General features: G+C 45.1%; 1 protein-coding gene across 1 annotated transcript in view; it reads right to left on the bottom strand.

Moving 5' to 3' along the window:
• Window positions 1–21,951, bottom strand: part of SETDB2 (SET domain bifurcated histone lysine methyltransferase 2) — a 169,604-nt gene that overhangs the window by 110,409 nt on the left and 37,244 nt on the right. Inside the window, exons 15-20 of the mRNA XM_075593180.1 lie at window positions 14,649–14,775; window positions 14,407–14,522; window positions 11,911–12,037; window positions 7,680–7,730; window positions 5,802–5,836; window positions 5,526–5,720 (exon numbers count right to left, since the gene is read on the bottom strand). Coding sequence (XP_075449295.1) covers window positions 5,526–5,720; window positions 5,802–5,836; window positions 7,680–7,730; window positions 11,911–12,037; window positions 14,407–14,522; window positions 14,649–14,775 — 651 coding nt within the window. The remainder of the gene's footprint in view (window positions 1–5,525; window positions 5,721–5,801; window positions 5,837–7,679; window positions 7,731–11,910; window positions 12,038–14,406; window positions 14,523–14,648; window positions 14,776–21,951) is intronic.

Raw genomic sequence — 21,951 nt, 5'->3', positions numbered from 1 at the left:
GGCAGGTGGGTTTGGTTGATTGCAGGTGTGCAATTAACCAGCACACTGCTGGATTAGAGGCACGTTTCTTAACAGGGATAAGTCCCTGGTACAGGGAGTATATTCAATATACAGCACTGACAGGCAGGTATGTATATAGGTGTAGCCCTATAGCCCGTGGCTACGAAAATCCTTTGCCCTAGGTGCTGTCTATTTAGTATCACCAGCAATGCCAGGGTTAAGTCTCTTGCACATGGGCTTGCATGTGAGATGGCTAACTAGAGAGATACTAAGTAGCCAAGTGCAGGTGGAGGAGCCTGGCAGTTGGAGTCACATGTAAGGATGGTGGGCTGACTAGGCCTGTGATGTCAGCTGGGCCTGCCCAGATATTGGGGGGAGGGATTAACCCCTCCCCAGGTATAAAGGGTGAAGGCCCCCCTCCCTAGTCTGTGCTGTTCTCTCCCCTCTGGGGGAAGAGAGTTCTGAGTGAGTCTTGTTCTGCCTTACCCCTTTAGGTGGTGAAGTGTGTCTGAGTACAGACAGTAGCCAGGGCTCTGGCTGCTCTGCCTTTCCCCCGTAGGAGAGAGGAAAGATACCCCTGGGCCAGAATGCCTTATGAGGGGAAGGACTATGTATGCTGTAAGGATGTATCTGTGCTGTGGGACCCAAAAAAAAGACAAGTTGCATTGTTGCTGGTACTCCAGAGTGCTTCGTGCTAGAAGGAACGTTCCTGTAGGGATGAATCTCTGCCCCTGCAGGATAGAGGCGCTGTACCAAGCAGGAGCCTACAGGTTAGCACCAAAACACCCAAATCTCCCGGGGGGGAAGAGGGTGGGGGAGAAAGGGTGTTAGATAGGTTTAGGGTATATTTATAGGCACATTTGATCTAGCATTTTCTAAAAACAGCCAACCATGCAGATCAATTATAAACATTATCAATGAAAATATATATTTATACTGATAATTGCATCAAGAGTGACCTGGGAGCAAAAACTTACCCTACGACCAGCCCAAACTATATGTATACTTTAATGTACACTCTATACGGAGATCGGGACCATACGAATCGTATAATATTTGCATCTATATGTATATAACTTGTGGTAAACGGCTCACCAATCAAATAGATGTATAGAATATATAGTCAAAACACAGCCGGTGCACAGGGATGGTAATAACATGCAGAAACAAACAAGGAGATCACAGTGTCTCCAAAAAGAGGGATCTTTTTGGAGACACTGTGATCTCCTTGTTTGTTTCTGCATAATATTTGCATCCCCTATTTTTGCCATCCTCAAACATACACAGATACTAAACAATAACAGGATAAAATCGGGATAAAACCCCTAACCCTATATAGATCCCTGCTGGTCAGTGCTGTATATTGAATACCGCCTCATGGCTCCTGCAGAAATTATTTCAAAGCTTTCGGCTTTCACCATCCTAACATCTATGTAATTCCTCGTAAACACTAAATTTTGCAGGAAAGACCAATGGGAATTTGATCTGTCGCTTTAAAAATTTGGAACAAACCACAGAAAACTCTAATTTTCTTTTTTGCAACTTCTTCTGAGAAGTCTTGAAAAACAGATAATAGAGTATTGTTTTTATATTGGATGTTCCCTTTGTTTCTGTATGCTGTCAGGAGTTCACATTTGTCCTGAAAATGTAAAAGCTTTACAATTGTAACTCTTGGTTTTAAAGAATATTTATTTGATCAAACTCTGTGTGCACGTTCAATTAGTATAGGTACCTCGGCCCATTCCCAAAAAACAAAGACAAGCGTGGCATGTCAAAGATAAAAGCTCAATGTTTTTTGGGGATGTCTTCAAGCAGACTGAACACAATAAAATCTGTGGGTACCTGTGCAGTTCTCTTCTTTAGAAATGTTCAATGTTACTGGTTAGACAAGATCTGTGTACAGATCCCAAATACATAGAACTATATTGTGACAGGGCAGGACCCCTGTCTAAAAAGGATTCAATAGAAAGCCTGTATTGGTCAAAGGAATCCAGCAGGGAGCTGGTTAATTGCAGCTACAGGGTACACAAAGAGAACAGAACCCCAATGGAGAGCACTCAATGACTATATGATCACAGATACAATAGTGGAGATAGGTGTGTGAGTATATGTAGGTAAGGAGTGATACAAATTTAAAATAATTTTATTGGGAGTAATACTCAAATAAAAAATAGGATAGGACGCAAGAGGTCCACAAATATGCGACTCAATGATGAGCCAAAAAAGCAGCGAAATATTAAAATCTAGCCGGATACAGAGCATGACATATGTGCTGCCCTCCTAAGGAAGCTGTAAATCCTAGTTATTACTGAGTGTAAGGTACAGCTATGTATATCTCCTGCTTGCAGATGGAGGTAAAGATAGTCGGGTCACTAGTAAAAGCTGTAGGCTCAGTTGGTGCTGGTAGTAGCTCCCTCATGCACAGGGGTCACTGGTAGTAGGCCAGCCCATACAAGTGTGTGGCTAAATGTGTGATATGGTGGGCCAAGCAGTGTACCCAGGACACTCAGTGTGAATGACCTTGTGTCTATATATACACACAAATAGTGGTCTGGATTCAGGTTCAGTCTAAGTATGACTGATCCGAAATCTCTATTTGACCAAAAGCCAATGCCTTGTGCATAGTTACAAAGCACATATAATGTCTAGGCTACAGCAAAACACACTCAGGGATATGAGCTGATGGTCAAGCCGCTAATAATGCTGTAAGCTCAGCTAATGCTGGTAGTGACTCCTCCCCCTAAAGGAGTGTGCCTAGCACGTGAAAAGTACGTCGGGGTATGGTGACGTCAGACGCATGACGTACACCAGGAGAGACGGTTTGGTAATGGGGATACGAAGATAAGGTAACACAGCGACGGACACAGCTGATTATTCCCTCCTCCTTCGTGACCATACCACTATATTGAATGAGGCACAGTATATAACATCTATTTAGCTGCAACCTTGTATATACACTTTCATGACACAATGCGGGTATATTGAGGAATACAATCTCCTCCACGACTTTGTGTCAATATACACTATGTTACCATCTGTGGCAATTATCCATGTAGTTAATATAAGTGTATGATATATTCTTATTTTTGGTTATCTGGGGATGTATATATATGTGGTTTTTGTTGCGCTGTGTTGGGTATATACTATGATCTCATCTAGAACTATTCCTTAGTGTCTAGCCCCTTTAACAGTATTTGTTCATTTACAACTTACTGTTATTATACCGTGTACACCTTACATCCAATAGGGCATTAGTTCCTGTATGAGCAACGGGTAGATATATACCAGCTCATCCCCAATTTCAACAGTCTCTCCCACCGAGGATTTTATATCCTGTGTATGTATATATGTCTAGTATATATGTTGTTTTATCACAAATAGTTTTAATAAAATGTTGTTATTTTTGGTTTTAATTATGCTTTTTAGTCTGTTGTCATAGGGTCAGTGGTCCCTTCCTTCGGTCCTACTCATTACATATTATCCACTTGTAACAGTGTCTGATATGGATACTGTAACTTATGAGTGCAATTTATAGGGCTTTTAGTGACCCCTGGTGGTCACTTGTTCAAGTGTTAGTTGCACATAGAGATAAGTATTAACACCAAACAAACAAATCTATAGATAACCCAAGTGAACATAGAGTTACAATTAGGACCAAGTACTTTGAATTGTATCTCTGTACGTCATACAGAACATGGTGTGAATTTGAGTAGTACCACTAGCTTTTAATATTCAACCCCAGAATATAACTTATACTGTAGTTCCACTTTTGACTTAAAGAACATGGATCTATTTTAGGGGGCCTCTTTCTCCTTTTGTAAGTGTAACACCCCCTCCCCGGCTACAGAGGATAGGGTGTACATGTGTGAACAGGGTTCTGCCCCGCTCCCGATGGGATTAGTGTTAGTTCCTCGGTCAGTTACCTGCGATCTCAGGGTTCCCTCTGGCAGGTTTAGACTTGGCTGTAATGGAGGGTAGTTGGTGGGTTGGAGGACAAGATAAGAAATAGGGCGCCAGGATCATTTGCAACTCACAGGTATTTTATTGCCAGGCACAACAGCTCCAGGCTTGCACAGGATCAATTATTATCTTATAGAGCACAATACCTCATTAGACAGGTTCCCTGTATAATGCTCTCTTTAAGGCAAGTTCCCTCAGTGCCCCTTCCCATTCAGGTAAGTACTTCTGGTAAGTCTTTGGCCTCTAGTCCAACACAAATCCTTTGGGCTTCCTAGCTTCTAGCACACTGCATCCCAGAATACTGCTTCAGCCCGAATATCACTTAGGAAGGGCTTGCTTCTTGTTCACTTGATCTTGACTGTGCATCCCAGGAGCTGGAGGCTCCCAGGCTGTCTACACTTAGCAGCCCCTGGTCCTCACCCCAAGGGAAGGAAGACACCTGCACTTCCCTAGGTGATAGATCAACTGACTGCCTTTTGCAGAACCCACTTAAACATACAGCAGGAGGGACCAAGCTATCCCTCCCCCTCTGCTTGCAGCTCCACAAGCCCAGACTTGTGCCAGTAAATTGCTACACTAGGCCTCGTTCAGGGTACAGGCTTCGGAGGGAGGGCGTGCTGACGTGCGAGCTGCCGTGGGACACAAAGTATTCAAATTGAATACTGGTTGTCAGGGTAGCAGCCGCCCTGTCTCCGAAGCCCGGAGTTGACGCTGGCTACAGTTTCAATAAACAAAAAATCGTTTTTTGAAGCTGCAGCAGCGTCACTGGGACCTCGGCAGCCAATGAAATCATTCCATGACTGCAACTTGGATCCCTAAGCTGCCGTCTGTAGCCCCGCCCCCTCCTCAACTCCTGAAACAGTCTGCTGGGGATGAACACACATCGCCCAGCAGACTGCCCCTCCCGAACGCCCTCCCTCCAACTCCTGCCTCTGGCACCCTGAACAAGGCCTAAGGCTGAGTTCAGACAGACTACTGCACATTCGCACACCCCGCCTCTGTCTGCTGGGCGATGTGTGCTCATGCCCAGCAGACAGAATGAACGGACTTGGAGGCGGGACTACTCAGTCATTGAATAAAAAAAAAAGAAAGAAGTGTTTGTGATTGGCTGGCGAAGAACACGTGACATGGCTGCTGCTTGAAATCACAACTTCATTTGTCTCCTTCAAGTGCAGCAGCGTCAACGCTGTACTTCGCCGCCGGGTGTCGTTTTCAGCTTCAAAACACACACACCAAAGCGAAAGTGTGACAAACGTGCGAGCGCACGTCGCATCGCATTCTGTTTGAACGCAGACTTAGCTACTGAGGGGATGTAATCTCACCAGCTAACTATTAACCCTAACACTGCCTGCTCTTACCAGGACTAACTATTAACCCTAACACTGCCTGCTCTTACCAGGATTTATGTGCCAGGGTGGGGGGGGGGCGGGGAATTATTTATTACAAATGAATACATCTGGGCCCTTAACATTTGCGGGTGGCATAAGACAAATGTGTAAGGCCTCCAGTGTATGGGCAAACCTCTCCCACTAAACCCCAGTGTATATGACAGCCCTGTGCCTCACCATGCAGTTGTAATGCGCGGTTAACTTATCGTCCGGTGTCTTACACAGCTTCCCGGCACCCTCGCTGTTCTCCCGCTGGTGGCAGAAGCCGCACGTGCCCTGGACCTTGGGCTTCCTGCGAGACATGGCACAGAGAGTCCGCCCCGCGGAAAGCAGAGCACGGCTGGGGGTGCGGTATGAGCGCCTTGTCCTCAGCTACCGCTACTTCCTTATACGCAGTCATGTGTATTGGAAGGGGGCAAGTTACTTTCACTTTCGGTACGGAAACGTACATACAGTGTGAATCACCCGTTCATACCCGAAGCCGAAAGCTGGTGTTACACAATACAAAGCACACAGTGTTATAATGGAGTTTCTTTCTTTATTTGTGAACTTGTATTTACGCAACTTTTTTTTTTTAAGACACTGGAATTGTCTCACTCCTAAAATGTAAAATATTCACAATATACCAATAAACCGAGCCAGCGTCACTTGTACAAACTCTCGCATGTTGCTCTTTTATTGCAAAAGAACCTCGAAGACGCGCCTCTTTTGATCAGAGTAAATAAAGCTCACATGGACTTCTAAACAAAGTAACATACTGCAATACAGGGCAGCGCTGACTAGAAACATACTAATAGCTGATTTTGTTGAACAAATAAACACCCCAAAATAATATTGGTTCCCTGAAATAATTAGAACAATATGTTGTTAGCTAGGTCTTTGCATTGCTTGGCACAGCCTAACCTCAATAGTTTTCGTATTTTTTAACCAATGCTGATTTTGCCTGACTTGCAGATCTTACTGATTGTATTATTACTGATTACCTACTTATTATTTGGGGAGACTTCTGTTTTAGAATTTGTTATGCATCAAAAAGAGATAAGGGGTTGCATTGCGTTTGAGTAGAGGCTCAAAAGAAAAGAAATGCACCAGGTTTGCTATCGCCTTTTTTCACACTAGCTGAGCACTTCTACAGTACAGTACATTGGGAGCATCGACCGTTTTAGCAGAAGATGCCATTATAAGCTATCGTGTGTTCTAACTGAAGCTGGCTTGGACAATAAAATGGCCCACATTTGAAGGCAACTTGCTTTCTATGTCTTTTCCTTAATTTATCGACAGTTTAGTATGTAGTGGTGTTCCCCTGCCCGCCCTCGTACCTCCGCTGTGGGGGTGATCGCGGGTGCCGCCGGAGCCAAGTGGCGGACCCGCCGGCATTTCTGGAGGGTGGAAGCCGAGCAGGGAGTGCTCCGGTGCTCCGGAGGCTCTGCGGCGGCCCGACTGTACAGGGCGCCGCCATGTTGTCCCTCACGCATGCGTAGGGCAGAGAGAGATGCGGCGGCCATTAGGGTGATCGCGCATGCGCAGTGACAGCGCGCGCTGTGACAGCACATGCAGCACTAGCCAACCAGGGAAGGCTCTTGGAAGGGACTACATGTCCCATGAGTCTCAGGTGCGCACTGTCACGGTGACTTTATGGCAGGCTGTAATTTACACCAAAATATATATATAATATATATCTAACTGGAACTACAAACTAACTAAAAAACTCTCTATCAGCGCTTGATCCAATTGATTAAATTAATTAAATTGAATTTGAGTGGATACACCAAACCCAAATAAAGTGTGTGTAGAAAAATGCAGCCAAGGGGGCAAAAAACAATAGACCGTTCAAATCCAATTGATAATACAAATACAAAGATAATGTCCCCGGCGCAAAAAAGATGATGATCACAGTACCATGACAAAAAGACAGTCCTGGATGAAGTGACAGTCCTGATGATGGAGTGATACACCAACACTTGTAATGAGGTAGATTTTCTTCCAGGTGTAGTTTACCAGATGATGTCTGCAATTACAAATAAACACAGAAACACACCATTGCGCAGTATAAAAACTCTAATGCCCTAACCAGGAGAAGAATATCCCTACTTACAAGATAGACTCTTGTTGATTCAGGGGAGAGAATCTGTTCCAGGCTCTTTTCTTCTTCACCCTGATGTCCACGGACCCCACGTGGTTCCCAGGATGGCTCTCTTCACCCCGATCGGCGTCTTTGCAGGGGCAGCATGCACCGCAGCAGCCGTAGGTGGAGAAAAATGAAGACAGCCTAGTGTACTCCGCATAAAACTTTATTAAACAATGATTAAAAGCAGCAAAGGTTACACTTACAATTTGTAACGGCAAACGTGCCACTTAAGGATGCCGTCCGCAGCTTGTATCCTACACAGTGGGGATAGGGTCCACGAGGTCACGCGCCAACTGATGACGTCAGTAGCGCAGCGCCCGTTGTATTCCCCAACACCACAAGGTACACAGCAGGTGACGGATGACGTGCACTGTACTAGGCTCCTCCTCCCTACGCGTTTCGTGACGATACGTCACTTCCTCAGGGGATGTGGGAGCCCAGTACTCTGGTTCCTTATGTACAGGCAATTTAACTATTATCCGCCCACAAATGGGCGGCGTAATTACATACCACTTAGCAGAGTGATTAAGGGACAGTAAACAGCTCACTCGCTGTGCTAAGCTGATGGGGTCAAACTAGTCCTAACCGTCACTCCTACCATTTAGGCTGTTAATAAAATTAATTCACTCTTGGGAACTACATAATTAAAATCTATTAAAACATTAAAATAGACACAATATGTTGCAAATTAATATATATGAATAAAATGGTGTACTATTTAGGAAGAATGGATATGGCTTATAGACATTTTGGCTAAGATCAAGTGTAGTAGTCACACTTGGTCCTCTGGTCATGGCCGGGAAGGCGGATATGTAGCCCGGGCTATCTTATCACGGCACCCCAGGAGTGGTTGACCTGGCGGAGTCATTTGCTGCACGCTGCACAGCACTTGACATTGCACGGATAATTTGCACACCCCTACATTTTCTGCACTGGCACCCCTTATTGCCTTCCGCTGAGGGGTTCGCCACTATTTTTTTACCCGCCAGGCTTCCGGGTCTGGCGTGCACTTGTGCACACTTATTTTTGTTGTTTCGTTTGAGCACCTCCTGCACTGCATCACACAGCGCACTGGAGCACTCGCACCATCAATTTGTTTTCCTTTTTTTGGGGGGTTATCAGTCACCTAATTTTCTTCGGAGAATGCAAGACTGTGTGCTGGTCGGTGGTCGCCATCCCTCGGGAGAAGATTGCGGTGGGCGAGTAGGCGTCAGCCGAAAGCCCTAAAGACTTGGACCCTCCTGCGGCGTCTGCTGCACTAGGAGGGAACAAGATGGACGTCGGATTCTTCTGAAGACGACGTCGGTGTAACATCAGAACTTTTCCTGGCCCTCGTGGCTGAAGAGGACTGACTATGTCATGGACTTGCAGCTCTCTGGAGCCTATAGTCACAAGTGGAGCGCACCTTATCTCACAGTGTGGATCACGAGCACGATTTTTGAGGTGGAATCACTTTTTCACCACCCGGGCTACAAAAAAAAAAAAAAAAAAAATAAAAAAAAAAAGCTGTCTGTGGGTGGTTTTCTGGATATGCACCTTAACCCTGGCTGTGCTCAAAGCTGTGACCATGCAGCAAGCTTAAGCCTATAGGGAACCATGTTAAAAATGGTTTTTGAGGCAAAAGTGACACTGTGTGCTCATTTGCATGTCATTTCCCAGAATCCCTTGCTGCAGTGGAAGTGCTGTATGCTGGGTGATAATGGGGAAAGGCGGGGTTGCATACCTGCCTAAGACATGCAGATGAGCATACAGTTGTATTTGCATATTTGCTTTCCTGTGGAGGGTTTTTGTCACTTTTTTTACTCACCATAACTTAACTCAGTATTATGGTATAGCCTATCCCATAGCCTCTTATGCATATCCAGTTAAAATCAACCCCAAACTGATGAGACCCATCAAGGTCGAAACAGCTGTCTGTGGGTGGTTTTCTGGATATGCACCTTAACCCTGGCTGTGCTCAAAGCTGTGACCATGCAGCAAGCTTAAGCCTATAGGGAACCATGTTAAAAATGGTTTTTGAGGCAAAAAGTGACACTGTATGCTCATTTGCATGTCATTTCCCAGAATCCCTTGCTGCAGTGGAAGTGCTGTATGCTGGGGGATAATGGGGAAAGGCGGGGTTGCAGACCTGCCTAAGACATGCAGTTGAGCATACAGTTGTATTTGCATATATATATATATATATATATATGTGAGTATAAGTACATATGTAGCCCTGGTAAGAAATAGGGCTATAGTTCTATCCTCCTCCTGGTATAAGCCATGGTAAGGGCAGGTTGCCAGGAGTTAGCATGGGTTTCCCCCACTTCAAGCACTTGCCCTGAGTGGTGGAGGTAGGTCACCTGACTCTGTGTCAAGGCAAGAGACACAGGGGCGGTGCCTGCTGATATCATAAAAGAGCAGTGCACTTCCTATTTAGTGACTTGTGTTAGTGGCTGTTGTTAGTTAGTGAGCTGAGAGCTACAGTTGGAGAAGGAGAGTGATCAGCTCATGAGTAGAGCTGATCCAACCATAGCGTAGGGAGGTGGACCAGTACCTCTCACCCTGCTTAGGGCGTGAGGGAAGAGTTAGCCCCACTCTGGATGCCCTCGATCCAGAGTGGTGGCAGGGAGGGACCATCCTAAAGGAGAGCAATCTAAGTGGATCAGAAGAGTACCTGTCTGCTGCTGCTGCTGCTGCCGCTGCTGCTGCTGCTGCTGCTGCTGCTGTGAATAAAGACTGCTGTTTTTTTAAGAAAGACAACCTGTGTGAGACTGGAATCTCTCATTCCTGTGTGGGGACACTCTTGGTAAGGATTCCACCCCGCATTCCTGGGGCTTACTAAAGATGGAGGTGCTGCACCACTGAATAAGAACGAAGGTATCCACCCCAGAAACCTGTTCCTGTTATCCCCCATGTCATCGCGGGAGACTCAGGCCCTCCTGTTGCCAGCAGGTATGCACCACACAAAGACATGTAGCCAGACCCAAGTACACCTTAGGGGGTCCGATCTGCGATTAGCCCCGGGAAAAGGGGCTACAGTTGGAGGCGCAGCTGAGAGAGTTAAGAGAAACAGGACAGGTTTTCAGCGAAGCAGAACTGAAAGTAGTAGGTACACTTTCAGAGCAAGTGCTACAGAAAGAAGGGCATGTTTGCAGACTAGGGGTAGTCAGGAGGGAATGTTCTCTCGCACAGTACGCCCTGGGTGCCCTAGGAGGGTAATGTAAATTTGGGTAACATGGCTATAGCTGTTCTAGTCCCTTGAGGCAGATAGTGTAGGATTCCTCTGGGGGTTAGCCTGTTAACTAGTCCAGGGACTTCAGCACAGGGTCTGCACTATGAGTGTCCAAAAGTAGGAGACGCCCAGTACGAAAAGTAGGAGACGCCCAGTAGGAAATGCCAAGTACACTAGCCAGAATCCAGAAAACACACCACAGAGTGCTTGTGATGAACCGTCAGCGAGTGCGGTGTACTAGGAGAGAGTTCTGCTAGCCTGGGGTATGCCATGTGTTATATTCACTGGTTAGAGCACCATTGAGAGTAGTGAGTGTCTAGGAACGAGTTGCACTATAGGCACTGAGAGTAGCGCTATCGTGGGCTTAGAGGGCTCATTAAAGATGGTGGTGAGAGATACATGTGCTCTGCGGAGCATGGAGGAGGTTAAAATGGCGACAGCAGCGTCATTCACTACAACACGGGTTGCAGCCGATCCAAAATGGCGATTCCAGCCGAGCGTAGATAACGCACGTGCTGCGTGCAAACAGGCTGTGAAAGAAATGTGGCGAGAGATGTGCAGGGGTTTGGCGCCAAACCCAGATCCCCAGCCAAAAGAGGAGAGCGGCGCGAAAGCCGAAACCACGCCCACCTGTGCAGTGACTGGCCGACAGACGAAGCCACGTCACACGATGAGAGAGTGCCCCTCCTCTTGTTTCCATCAGAGGGAGGGGGCACACCAAGAACCAATCCGAGCAGTCCTCCCCAGCGGAAGGAGGGACAGGAAGTGAGACCGAGGAACTTCACTTCTGCTTGACTGGTGAAGGAGAAGGAGCTAAGAGCGAGACCAGCAAGCTGAGCAACTCAATCCCGCGCAAAAGATGGCTGATCTAAGTGTGACCACGTTTAAGTTTCCAGGAGGCTTCCTGGTTGTGGAGGTTGATGGCCAAGAGTATCTGCGGTGCCTGTGCTTCCAATGCAGGACACCCGGACCGGCCCCCAGTACAGCGGCACGGTGCCCACAGTTTGGCACATTCTATTTATGGCCTGTCGAGCCATGGCCTATGATCCAGACCCTGCGAGGTGCCTCTCCAGCAACCCTGATCGAGGTAGAAGAAGCGGAGGCTGCCCTGGTCCCATATGTCACCTATGAGGTAGGGACCCAGGTGCAGCCATCAAGAGATGTCCCGGCGGAGAAGAGCGCGACCGCAGTGGAGGTACCGGAGCGGGCCCGTTTCGTACCAGTATCCACTGGCGGTGCCACAAGGACTCGCGGTGATTCCCAAGCGGAGGAGCCGTTGCAGTCCTCATCGGATGAAAGAGACAGCCTGTCATCGGTGATGATGCGGCGGCCGGCGGACCACCCCAGCTGTAAAGAAGAAGTTCCACTTACCTCTGAGATGGAGCAGACGAGTCCGGAGACCCCCCCCGACTGCGAGCGCTGGTGCGGCCTGAACCGCGTAGAAGTCCCACGGCCGTGGCGACTCCAGTGCGGCAGAGATGGGATCCAAGACGGCTCCGGCGAAACCGCAGAGTATCGCAAGACAGCAGAGCGGTAAGAGTACACCACCACCCCCTTATTCCTGCCAGGCGAAGATGGAACCTATGGAGAGAGAAGGGCTTAAGGCCTAGCTGCCCATCCGCGACCCTGATGGTCCACCACCGCCCCTTCCGGTCCTCGACACACTTCCGGTGCGAGACCACGGAGCGGATGGAGATTCCGTGGCGACCAGCGATGACGTCACTTCCGGGTCCGACGGGCGCAGAGGCCCGGAAGCTTTGCTTTTTTCCCTGAGGAGAGCGGGGTTGGAGGCCGAGTTTGAAGAGTTCAAGGCTCAAGTAGCCAAGAGAGGAGCCCGAAGTGCTGCCGACAGAGCAAGTAAGAAGCTACCCACCGGTCGTGGCGTCGCCTGACTTAGAGATACTTTGACGGACTCTGTTGATCCCATGGTCACCACCCCTAGCGCCATTGCCCCGGCCACTGCTCCATCACGTGTCATGCCACCGGGTCCTAGCGGGAGTAAGCTGGATAAGACGCCCAAGTATTCCACTGATTGGAGGGATTGGGAAATAAGTGATGAGGGTTCTGATGGGGAGATACAATTGTCAAGTGTTGTACGTGTACCTAACCCCACTGTGTTTAATCCTGTTCCTAGAGGTAGGGCCCGAGGGTCCCAGACTACTGCAAAAGCGGGTCCCGTAAGTCCCATAACACATAAAATGAACCCCACGATTATTAGGAATGTCATCAGAGGTAGACGCAAAGGCTCGCACTCTACCGAGGCAGAGACATCAGGTGTATCCTCCAGAGCAGAGTCCGAGGAAGGTATGAGTGTGTCATCATCATACGAGCACCGAGATAAATGGTGGGCACCGTTATTCACAGGGTATCATGAGGGGATGGATCGCACCAGATTTGTGTTGATCAAGAAAGAGATAGTAGATCACTGGTGGGATGTAGGCACCTTTTCTTCAAAGGAGGTTGCCGACGAATTAGACAAGAGGTACCGAGATATTGTACAAAAAGTAATTATCCCCAAAGGCTCATCCATTCTTTATGATAATGTTGCCCCTGAAGAGCCACAGTTCTGGGTACTGTCAGGCAAGGCTGGGAATCGGAAACTGACTAAGTTAAGTAGGGCAGACAGAGCCATAGTGGCAAGGTATCGGCAATCTCATAGCTATGAGTTTCCGTATGTGCCAGAGCCAGTAATGCAGGAAATCGAAGACCAGAGAGATTCCTGGCTCCGAGAAGCAGTTCTTGAGTATCTAAGAACCAAGTTTGGGAAAACAGGTTACTTAAGGGAGGATAAGATATGTGATGTGATCAGAGCTTGGAGTACAGGCAGGAATATCTACATGCACAATGTCCTGTACAGACCGGAGAATGGGCCTGTACAACCCTTTTATGTTACGACTGTGGATCACAACGGGCGGGAAGTGAGAAAGCCTGATCCCCGTCATTATTATTGAAGTTAGGGTTCTCCATGTTGGGAGGTACCCAATGTTTATGTATTCGCCATCATGGGTGTGACAGTCAAGTGTACATATACTAATCAATTCTGTTTTGTATATTCACAGATTGTTCACCTGTAGGATGGTACAGCAAATTAGGTCCAAGTGGGGACCATTGGATTTCACCTGAGGGAGAGTGTAGCCCTGGTAAGAAATAGGGCTATAGTTCTATCCTCCTCCTGGACACCCTGTACCTGTCTGCTGCTGCGAATAAAGACTGCTGTTTTTTTAAGAAAGGCAACCTGTGTGAGACTGGAATCTCTCATCCCTGTGTGGGGACACTCTTGGTAAGGATTCCACCCCGCATTCCTGGGGCTTACTAAAGATGGAGGCGCTGCACCACTGAATAAGAACGAAGGCATCCACCCCAGAAACCTGTTCCTGTTATCCCCCATGTCATCGCGGGAGACTCAGACCCTCCTGTTGCCAGCAGGTATGCACCACACAAAGACATGTAGCAGACCCAAGTACACCTTAGGGGGCCCTATCTGTGATTGGCCCCGGGAAAAGGGGCTACACATATATATGTGCATGTGCTTAGTAAAGACCGTTCTGTTTATACCAGTGAGTATTATTGTGTTGTGTCTTCTGAGGGGCTCCTCCCACTCCGTCGGGATCCCTCCCAGGTGGAGGCGTTGCACCACTAGATATTGTGATTGTATATATGTACCCCAGGCTCTCCGTGCAGAGGCTTAGACTCCTGAGGGCCACACAGGTAAATACAGCATTAGTAACTTCTGTGTTCATGAGGAAACAGTGTTCCAAGTACAACGCAGCTACAAATCTAGCAAGCACGTAAGCAAATGAGTGACTTAAGCGCTCCAGCGCTGGATCCATAACTGTTTATACACGTAATGCAATTTTATAAACAGAGGCACAGTGCTAGGGGCTAGTGATGTACACGGAGCACACAAACACACACACACACACACACACAATGTGAATGTTGAGAAGTCGATTCTAACTCTGATCCCACTTCTCAAGGCTGTACGCACCCTCTCTTCTTCTGCAGCTGGGCTGGCCAGGGCTGGTATCAACAATTTGCTGAGAGCTAAATATTCTTTCAAACCCAAGCTGTGCTTTCATTTCATGCTTCCAAGCAGACAAACACCAAAATGGATGGCACACAGAGACAGAACACATCAAAATGGATGACAGACTGAGACAGAACACATCAAAATGGATGACATCAGGCAAACAAAATGGCTGACAAGAACAGGCAAACAAAATGGTTGCTTAAATCCTAGTGCTCTTTACTTGAGACCAATATGTCACTTTCTCAATATATTAACACAATATGAGATAATGTTATTACTATGAAGGGTGGTCATATGTAGGGCATTTAGTGTATTAGCAATATGCAGCTCCATAATTAATCTATATTATTAAAGACTATCTCTCAATATATAGTACATCATGATAAGATTTGTCTATTAACACTATATATAAAATATTGATAAATAGGTAATCTAATGTCGAATCTGTCCACCTACCAAAGGTCTATTCAAATTAATACTATATGTAATGTGGTAGCCCTTCAAACTTAATTAAATTGCTGAGTAATCTATTTAGCTAATGAGTATACAGATATATCAAGTATTATGATGTCTGTAGTTTGGTTTTAATGTGTGTTGGTCTGTATATAAGGTCTCCTGTATAATTATAATTACAATATGTGTATCAAAACAGATTCTTTTTTCATCAAAACCCTTTAATACATTTAATATGACTATCCAATCAACAATACGAGGTGGCTATAAAACTCTAGGTAGGGATAGGTACAAGTTCTCAGCCCGACAAAGCCATAGCGGTGAAATGCGTAGGGTGTGTTATTGCAGTGTCCAGAATGAGAAGATTGCCATCCGAGGTCCACCACAGAACCGGAGTCCACAGCGGCGATAGCGGAGCCGAGATCTCTCGAGACTGTGACGCGATCACGTGATGCGGAAGTGATCGCGGGTACTGGAGCAGCATTGAGTGCGACTCATCTGTAAATCTCTCAACTGTGCTTTTTATACTCTGAGTGTGAGTGTACTACCTGTGCGTTATCTTATACTCATTTTTTTTATTTATTAAACAATTTTACACTATATTGTTTTTTTTCCCTACCTTACCTCTTGCATGTGACCTGTCATTGAGACGGAAGCTGTGTGTCCAGGATTAGATAATTCTAATCGTGGGATCCTGTTGCTGTTGGAGGGTGTGGAGATTCTCTGCTGGTTTAAAGACGATTTTAAGCTGAGTTCCTAGCCCCAATGGTGGATAAAGGCATTGATTTATCTACATAATTGTGAGTGCACATTTTACCATCAACTAGGTGCATTTGTTTGAACACACTACCCTATAATTGTTCTCCTTTTTGGTCCTCTGTTCTCTATTTTTTGCGCCTAGGCCGTTCTTCTGGTATTAATTTTTGCGGCATCTGTGGAGCCGCGGACCTAAGTTTAATAGGGATAGTTACATTTGAAAGGGTTAACACCTCTTTATGTGTGGAGTATTGTAATATCATTTTTGTAATTGGTTTAGATAATTGTTTAAAGTTGCGCTGTTTGTTTCTTGTATTATATATATATTTTTTTTGTTTATATATATATATAATTTTTTATTTGTATACATTTTTCTCTATTGGCATTTTATCATGTTTTATTAGTGGTGCCTTTATTTCAGCTAATTTCATTGAGATAACTAAGCAATTAGCCATTAGCGGAAGTCTTTACATTTGTTTATACAGTAATTGTTATGATGGCTCTCTCTGTAAATCCCATACTTTCTGTCTACAGTGAGAGGAATAGTGAATGGTCACATATGCAGACATAGGTACACAGAGTGCATGCACCAGTAGATTTACATAACATGACTGAATGTAGGACAGAGACGTAGGGTCAGTTTCTTCTACTGCATCACTGCATCGTGGGAGACATTGCCACGCCATATAGTTGCATCAAGACCTTTCTTAAATCGAAGAAGGATCTTCGAAACAATACCAGTATGGCACCACTTCCCGGCCTTGGTGACTAAGATAAGTGGGGAAAATGTAGGAGACAGCACAACTTTAATCTAAGATGGATGACATGAAGAATGATGGGATGGGGCAAAGGGAACACACAGGAATCCCTCAATTCCTAGAACCAATAATATATTTGCATAAGGGTTCCCAGCACTCTCTTCCTCAGTGAAGTAATGTAAACAATAATGTAATTGTCACGTACGGCACACCTGTGAGTGTGTGACCTGCATTGGAAACAAGGGTTAATACACAGCTATCTAGCTGACCCACTTTTCGCCTTCCGCAAAGGTCCATCAAATTAACAATATCTCCACATACTATGTCCCAATATACCACCTGTTGGGGACGTGACTAAGATATGCAACCAGAGTTAATACACACGGCTACTCTAGCCAACTCACCTTTCTCCTACGCTAGGTATTTTCATTTATTTCATATTTATCCCTTACTCTAATGCAAATCATATCTATACGCTACTACCGAAGAAATATGCAGAAAAAATATGTAATTATATATCTGCCAGGGTCTAAGGTCCCTATTTATTAACGAAAAAACTATGCACTTAGCACACAAAAATCTGTTATACCAGAACGTGTCCGAAGATTTAAGTTACTCTCTACCAAGCGTGCAATAGTTCATTCAGAGCCCAAAGCATTACTTTGTAGCCCCCTTTCCCCGTAACTAAGGGAACATGTGTGCTGTCTTGACCTGTGGCTCACAGAAGGCCTAAGCCTCCACCGCTGGGAGCCTGGGGTGAGCTTGTCAATCTGGATACAGCGCCTGCACCGGGGAGGGATCCGAGTGCCGTGGAGATACTTTGTATCACCCAGCTGAGGGATACTTTGTTCCGACCCGCTTCCGGCACTCGTTCCCGCCACAAGTTCGCTATTTAAGGGCACACTTCACATGTCACTCTGATGAAGCACCTGCACAGGTGCGAAACGCATCAGAGGATCTTTCTCTTGGATATGTGTTGCCTAAGCGCACAATAAATTGCTTTTATATATGTCAGGGTTCACATCCAACTTTTTTCACCTTCTGCTGTGTACCACCATCCTTTGGATTTAGTTTGTCTCTGCTAGCCGTCAGGAATCAGCACACACACCAGGGACCATCCACAAGGACTTTCATTTTGTGTCATCTTATACAGTACACTTGTCTTATGCGCTGTGCGAGTGTCATATGCAGTGGGACGCTCAGGGTCGGTTCCGGGGAGCACACTTGATCGGTGAGTTCTCCCATAACTGTGAACAGGTGAAGAGATACCGTGCGCACCTAAATAAAACTATAATACAATAAACAACTAGTGTACAAGTGAATATAATGCACCCTTGTATGAACCCTTAATCAAAATAGAGTAATTGTGACATACAGTATCTGTGATAAGTATCATTGGCGTCTGCAGCTGTATCATACGAGGTGGCTCAGCACTCCGACAGCACTAGACAAATGACAAAAACAACAGCGCAAAACCGCAACAGTGAAGTATATCAAATATAATTAAGTAAAATAAAAGGTGAGTATTCTGCGTACATTTAGTAGATAAAACAAGCGCATTGAGTGTATAATACACAATGGGTTACCACACGATGGAACTACGGCAGGTGAAGTATGCCCTCTGATAGCCCTCGAATGGAATCGTGACGTCAGCTCCGCGTCCCGAACAGATGGCGCGCTGCACACTCTGTATTTCCCTGGACACAGATCTCGTCAATAGGGGATCCCTCTCGGAGGCAAAGGCAATGGGAGTCCCAGAATGCAGAGCAGTGTCACCACTCTAAGGTACAGCAATCACGTGATGGAAGGTCCCTTGCGCATGTGTGATAACAGTCCAAACACAGGACCCGGATAGTAGACCCACAGTGACAATTAGAACGTATATCAACCGCTACGCCATCACAGCAGATGTCCACTGCTTTTCCGTCAGGCAGAAGCGGAATAAAGAGCTAACAATTGTCATACAAATGATAGTCTGGCATATGCCCTAGCGCAATATAAAAACACTAATCCTATGCATTTCGTATCTGATAATGCTACTTCATCCCGGGACTGTTATCCCGCATCACGCATGCGCAAAGGACCTTCCATCACGTGATTGCTGTACCTTAGAGTGGTGACACTGCTCTGCATTCTGGGACTCCCATTGCCTTTGCCTCCGAGAGGGATCCCCTATTGACGAGATCTGTGTCCAGGGAAATACAGAGTGTGCAGCGCGCCATCTGTTCGGGACGCGGAGCTGACGTCACGATTCCATTCGAGGGCTATCAGAGGGCATACTTCACCTGCCGTAGTTCCATCGTGTGGTAACCCGTTGTGTATTATACTCAATGCGCTTGTTTTATCTACTAAATGTACGCAGAATACTCACCTTTTATTTTACTTAATTATATTTGATATACTTCACTATTGCGGTTTTGCACTGTTGTTTTTGTCATTTACTCCCATAACTGTACCTCTGTTTTTCTCCCCCAGTTTCTGGTCAGATACCACCCTATTTATCTACACAAATATGGGCATTTCAGCTGCAGCTCTTCTATGCACTGGATCCTTCATATACTTGTTACCTGATCAAAACCTATAGTCATACACATGGGACTACTTTCAGAGGGATGCTATACTTACCAGTAAACTGTTATGGGAACTGTTTATCACATTTTAAGTTTTACAGTGAGCAGCTCAACTCTGTTACACGTAGTGAAAAAGGTTTGCTCAGAGTTTTAAAATGACTATTATTCAAAGAAAATGTTCACAACATATTTTTATTTTGAATGACACAGTATTTGTTTGTTTGCCTCAAGTTACCAAATCTAGGTTTTAATCTTGTGCCTTTCCTGTTTCAACTCCTGTATTGGGGCGAGTGGCACTTCTTACCACACCTAAGATGAAGCCAAGAACAGCTGAATAGTGCAGTCTCAATGCAATCTTAATTGTATTTCTTTCGTGAGTATTCAATTCTCTTTTACAATCATTTTGCTGTTAATGTACTTAAACTTCTTGGATGGAGGTTTACATTTATATTTCCCCCCCTGCTCCCCCACGTTTTGCTATTCCGATTGCCTGTTAGATCTTTTTATTCTTTGGGTCCGATGCTTAGGCCAGTTTTTTTTTTTTCTGTCTTTATATTAAGCACTTGAAGATTACATCTCAGAAGAGCAATCTTAGTTCCCAAAGGCACGTACAATCAGGAGAATGTAAACTTAGAATCAAGGTTGTCAAAATGAACAAAAAGACTGCAGATGGAAAGGTAACCAATGTCTTATTATTCAATAAATATCTTCAAAAATTGACTTCTATAATCCACAAACAGGACTGCTTTTAATTACTAAATTCTTTATTCCTCTACTTCAGCTAATTCTTGTGTTTTTGACATTTACATTAGTTAACATTGAGCCTTTTCTATGCAATATGTTTGTAGTTAACCATCCTATTTGTGAAAAAAGCTAAACAGCTGGGGGAAAAAAAGCACTAAAGTAATGCTAAAGGCAAAGTCTAAAAGTAAGGCATATGTATCCATCAAGCCTTCTTAAATGGCAGGGGAAAAAAAACTATGAACAGCTGCATGTGGCAGTATAGCCTGTAGCCATAAAAAAGTGTAAAGATATTCACAAGTAGAGATGTAGTGTCTGTTATTCTAAATTCAGTTGCAGTTGTTGGCAATTTATAGCATTTTTGTACGTTAAATCATGCCAGAAATGCCCCGGAGTTTAAAGTATTTTAAAAGCAATTTACGTAAAGTCTTGCGTAACTACCATTCAGAAACAAGGATTCAGTACGCAATTTGCATAGCAGTGAGTGCCAAAGATGTCCCTATTAAGAACGATCATTTATGACGATCAAGTAGTGCAGGGGTTGGGCTTGAGAAGTTTATTTTTATTTATAAATCATGTTGGGATTAGAATAACATGCACCCAAGCAGCATACAAACATCAGGAGCTGATCCTCTGTCTAGGCCATGGCTGAGAAGGCAATTGTGAAAGTTTATAGCATTTGGAGCAAATCTCTACAGGAAGGCCCAAAAATTGGTGTCACCAGTGTAAACTTCTGATTGTGCAGTGGAACCCAAAACATGACGGGTGCAGCTGCACCGGTGTCAGCAGCCCATCAGCAAGGGGAAGAGCTGCAGCAAGGAAAAGTCCTGCTCCAACTGGGACCGGCCCCAAGCATTATATACCTGTACCTTAGGGATGCACACTCACGTTAGCGGATCTGTGTTTTTATTTTACACATTTGATAATAAAGGGTACTGCACCATATTGGTGTATTTATGGGCTACCACCCATACAGCTATTTTGCCAAGAATTTCAAGAGGGTGGGGGCGGGGGGGGGAATTTACCTTGAAGAGCAAAGCACCGACATCTGACACTATTTATGAACCTAAAGTGCGTCATTATACCTATAAAGTGCAAAGCACAGTGGTTCTGTTTATAAATCTTCTCCTTTGCCCGGAAATATGGAAGTCCAAAGGAGCCCTATACCATACAAATAACATACCCTGAGAAGAGATCCAGCCCCCATGGCAGGTAGGACAAAAATAACAGATGTCAGGAGAGCAGGGAACCTATTAGGGGCTGGTGGAGCCCGATAGGACAAAACATATCGCAAGGCAGAGGGGAATCATTCCCATTAATTTGTACTTGCATAGAAGGGACCAAGAAATACTATTTACATTTTTCATAGAAGGAAATATGCAAGTTGATGTCATGAAGCTTTGGGATCAAACCCCCAACCCCAGAATGGAACATTCTCCTCTGGCATAGAGTATACCCAAAAGTATCATTTTGATCTATGTCTTGGTGCAGAAAATGAATTTATATTCTTCCTACCAATGTGTATTTTCTATCATCCGACGTCTTAGATCAGGAGCTGTAGAAACTGGTTCTAAAGTGATTTTATGCTCAACATGCCAAGGGGAGAGACTTCTCCCCCTACCCTGAACGTGTCAATTTAGGGAATAATTCAGAAATCCCAAACAACAGACTTCAAAGAGATCTAAATTTATTTCTTGATGTAGGAATTTGCCAAAGACATCAATAATCTCTCTTGTGGACTTCATTCTATTGAAAATATATTACAACTATATTTTGATGACTAATCCACTATCCATGACATTACTACAAGATCCCTTCCCAAACCTCTTGAACGTAAAAGATTTACAGATCCTAAACACTCAGTCTAATTTGATAATTTTATACAGCGAGTGTTTAATTCGGTCGGTCTGTTAGTACCAACTTTCCATACCAATTATATCATGTCTAAATCAA

The sequence above is a fragment of the Ascaphus truei genome, chromosome 3 (genome assembly GCF_040206685.1).
Source record: "Ascaphus truei isolate aAscTru1 chromosome 3, aAscTru1.hap1, whole genome shotgun sequence".
NCBI lineage: Eukaryota > Metazoa > Chordata > Amphibia > Anura > Ascaphidae > Ascaphus > Ascaphus truei.
This window is presented reverse-complemented; position numbering and strand designations above follow the sequence as displayed.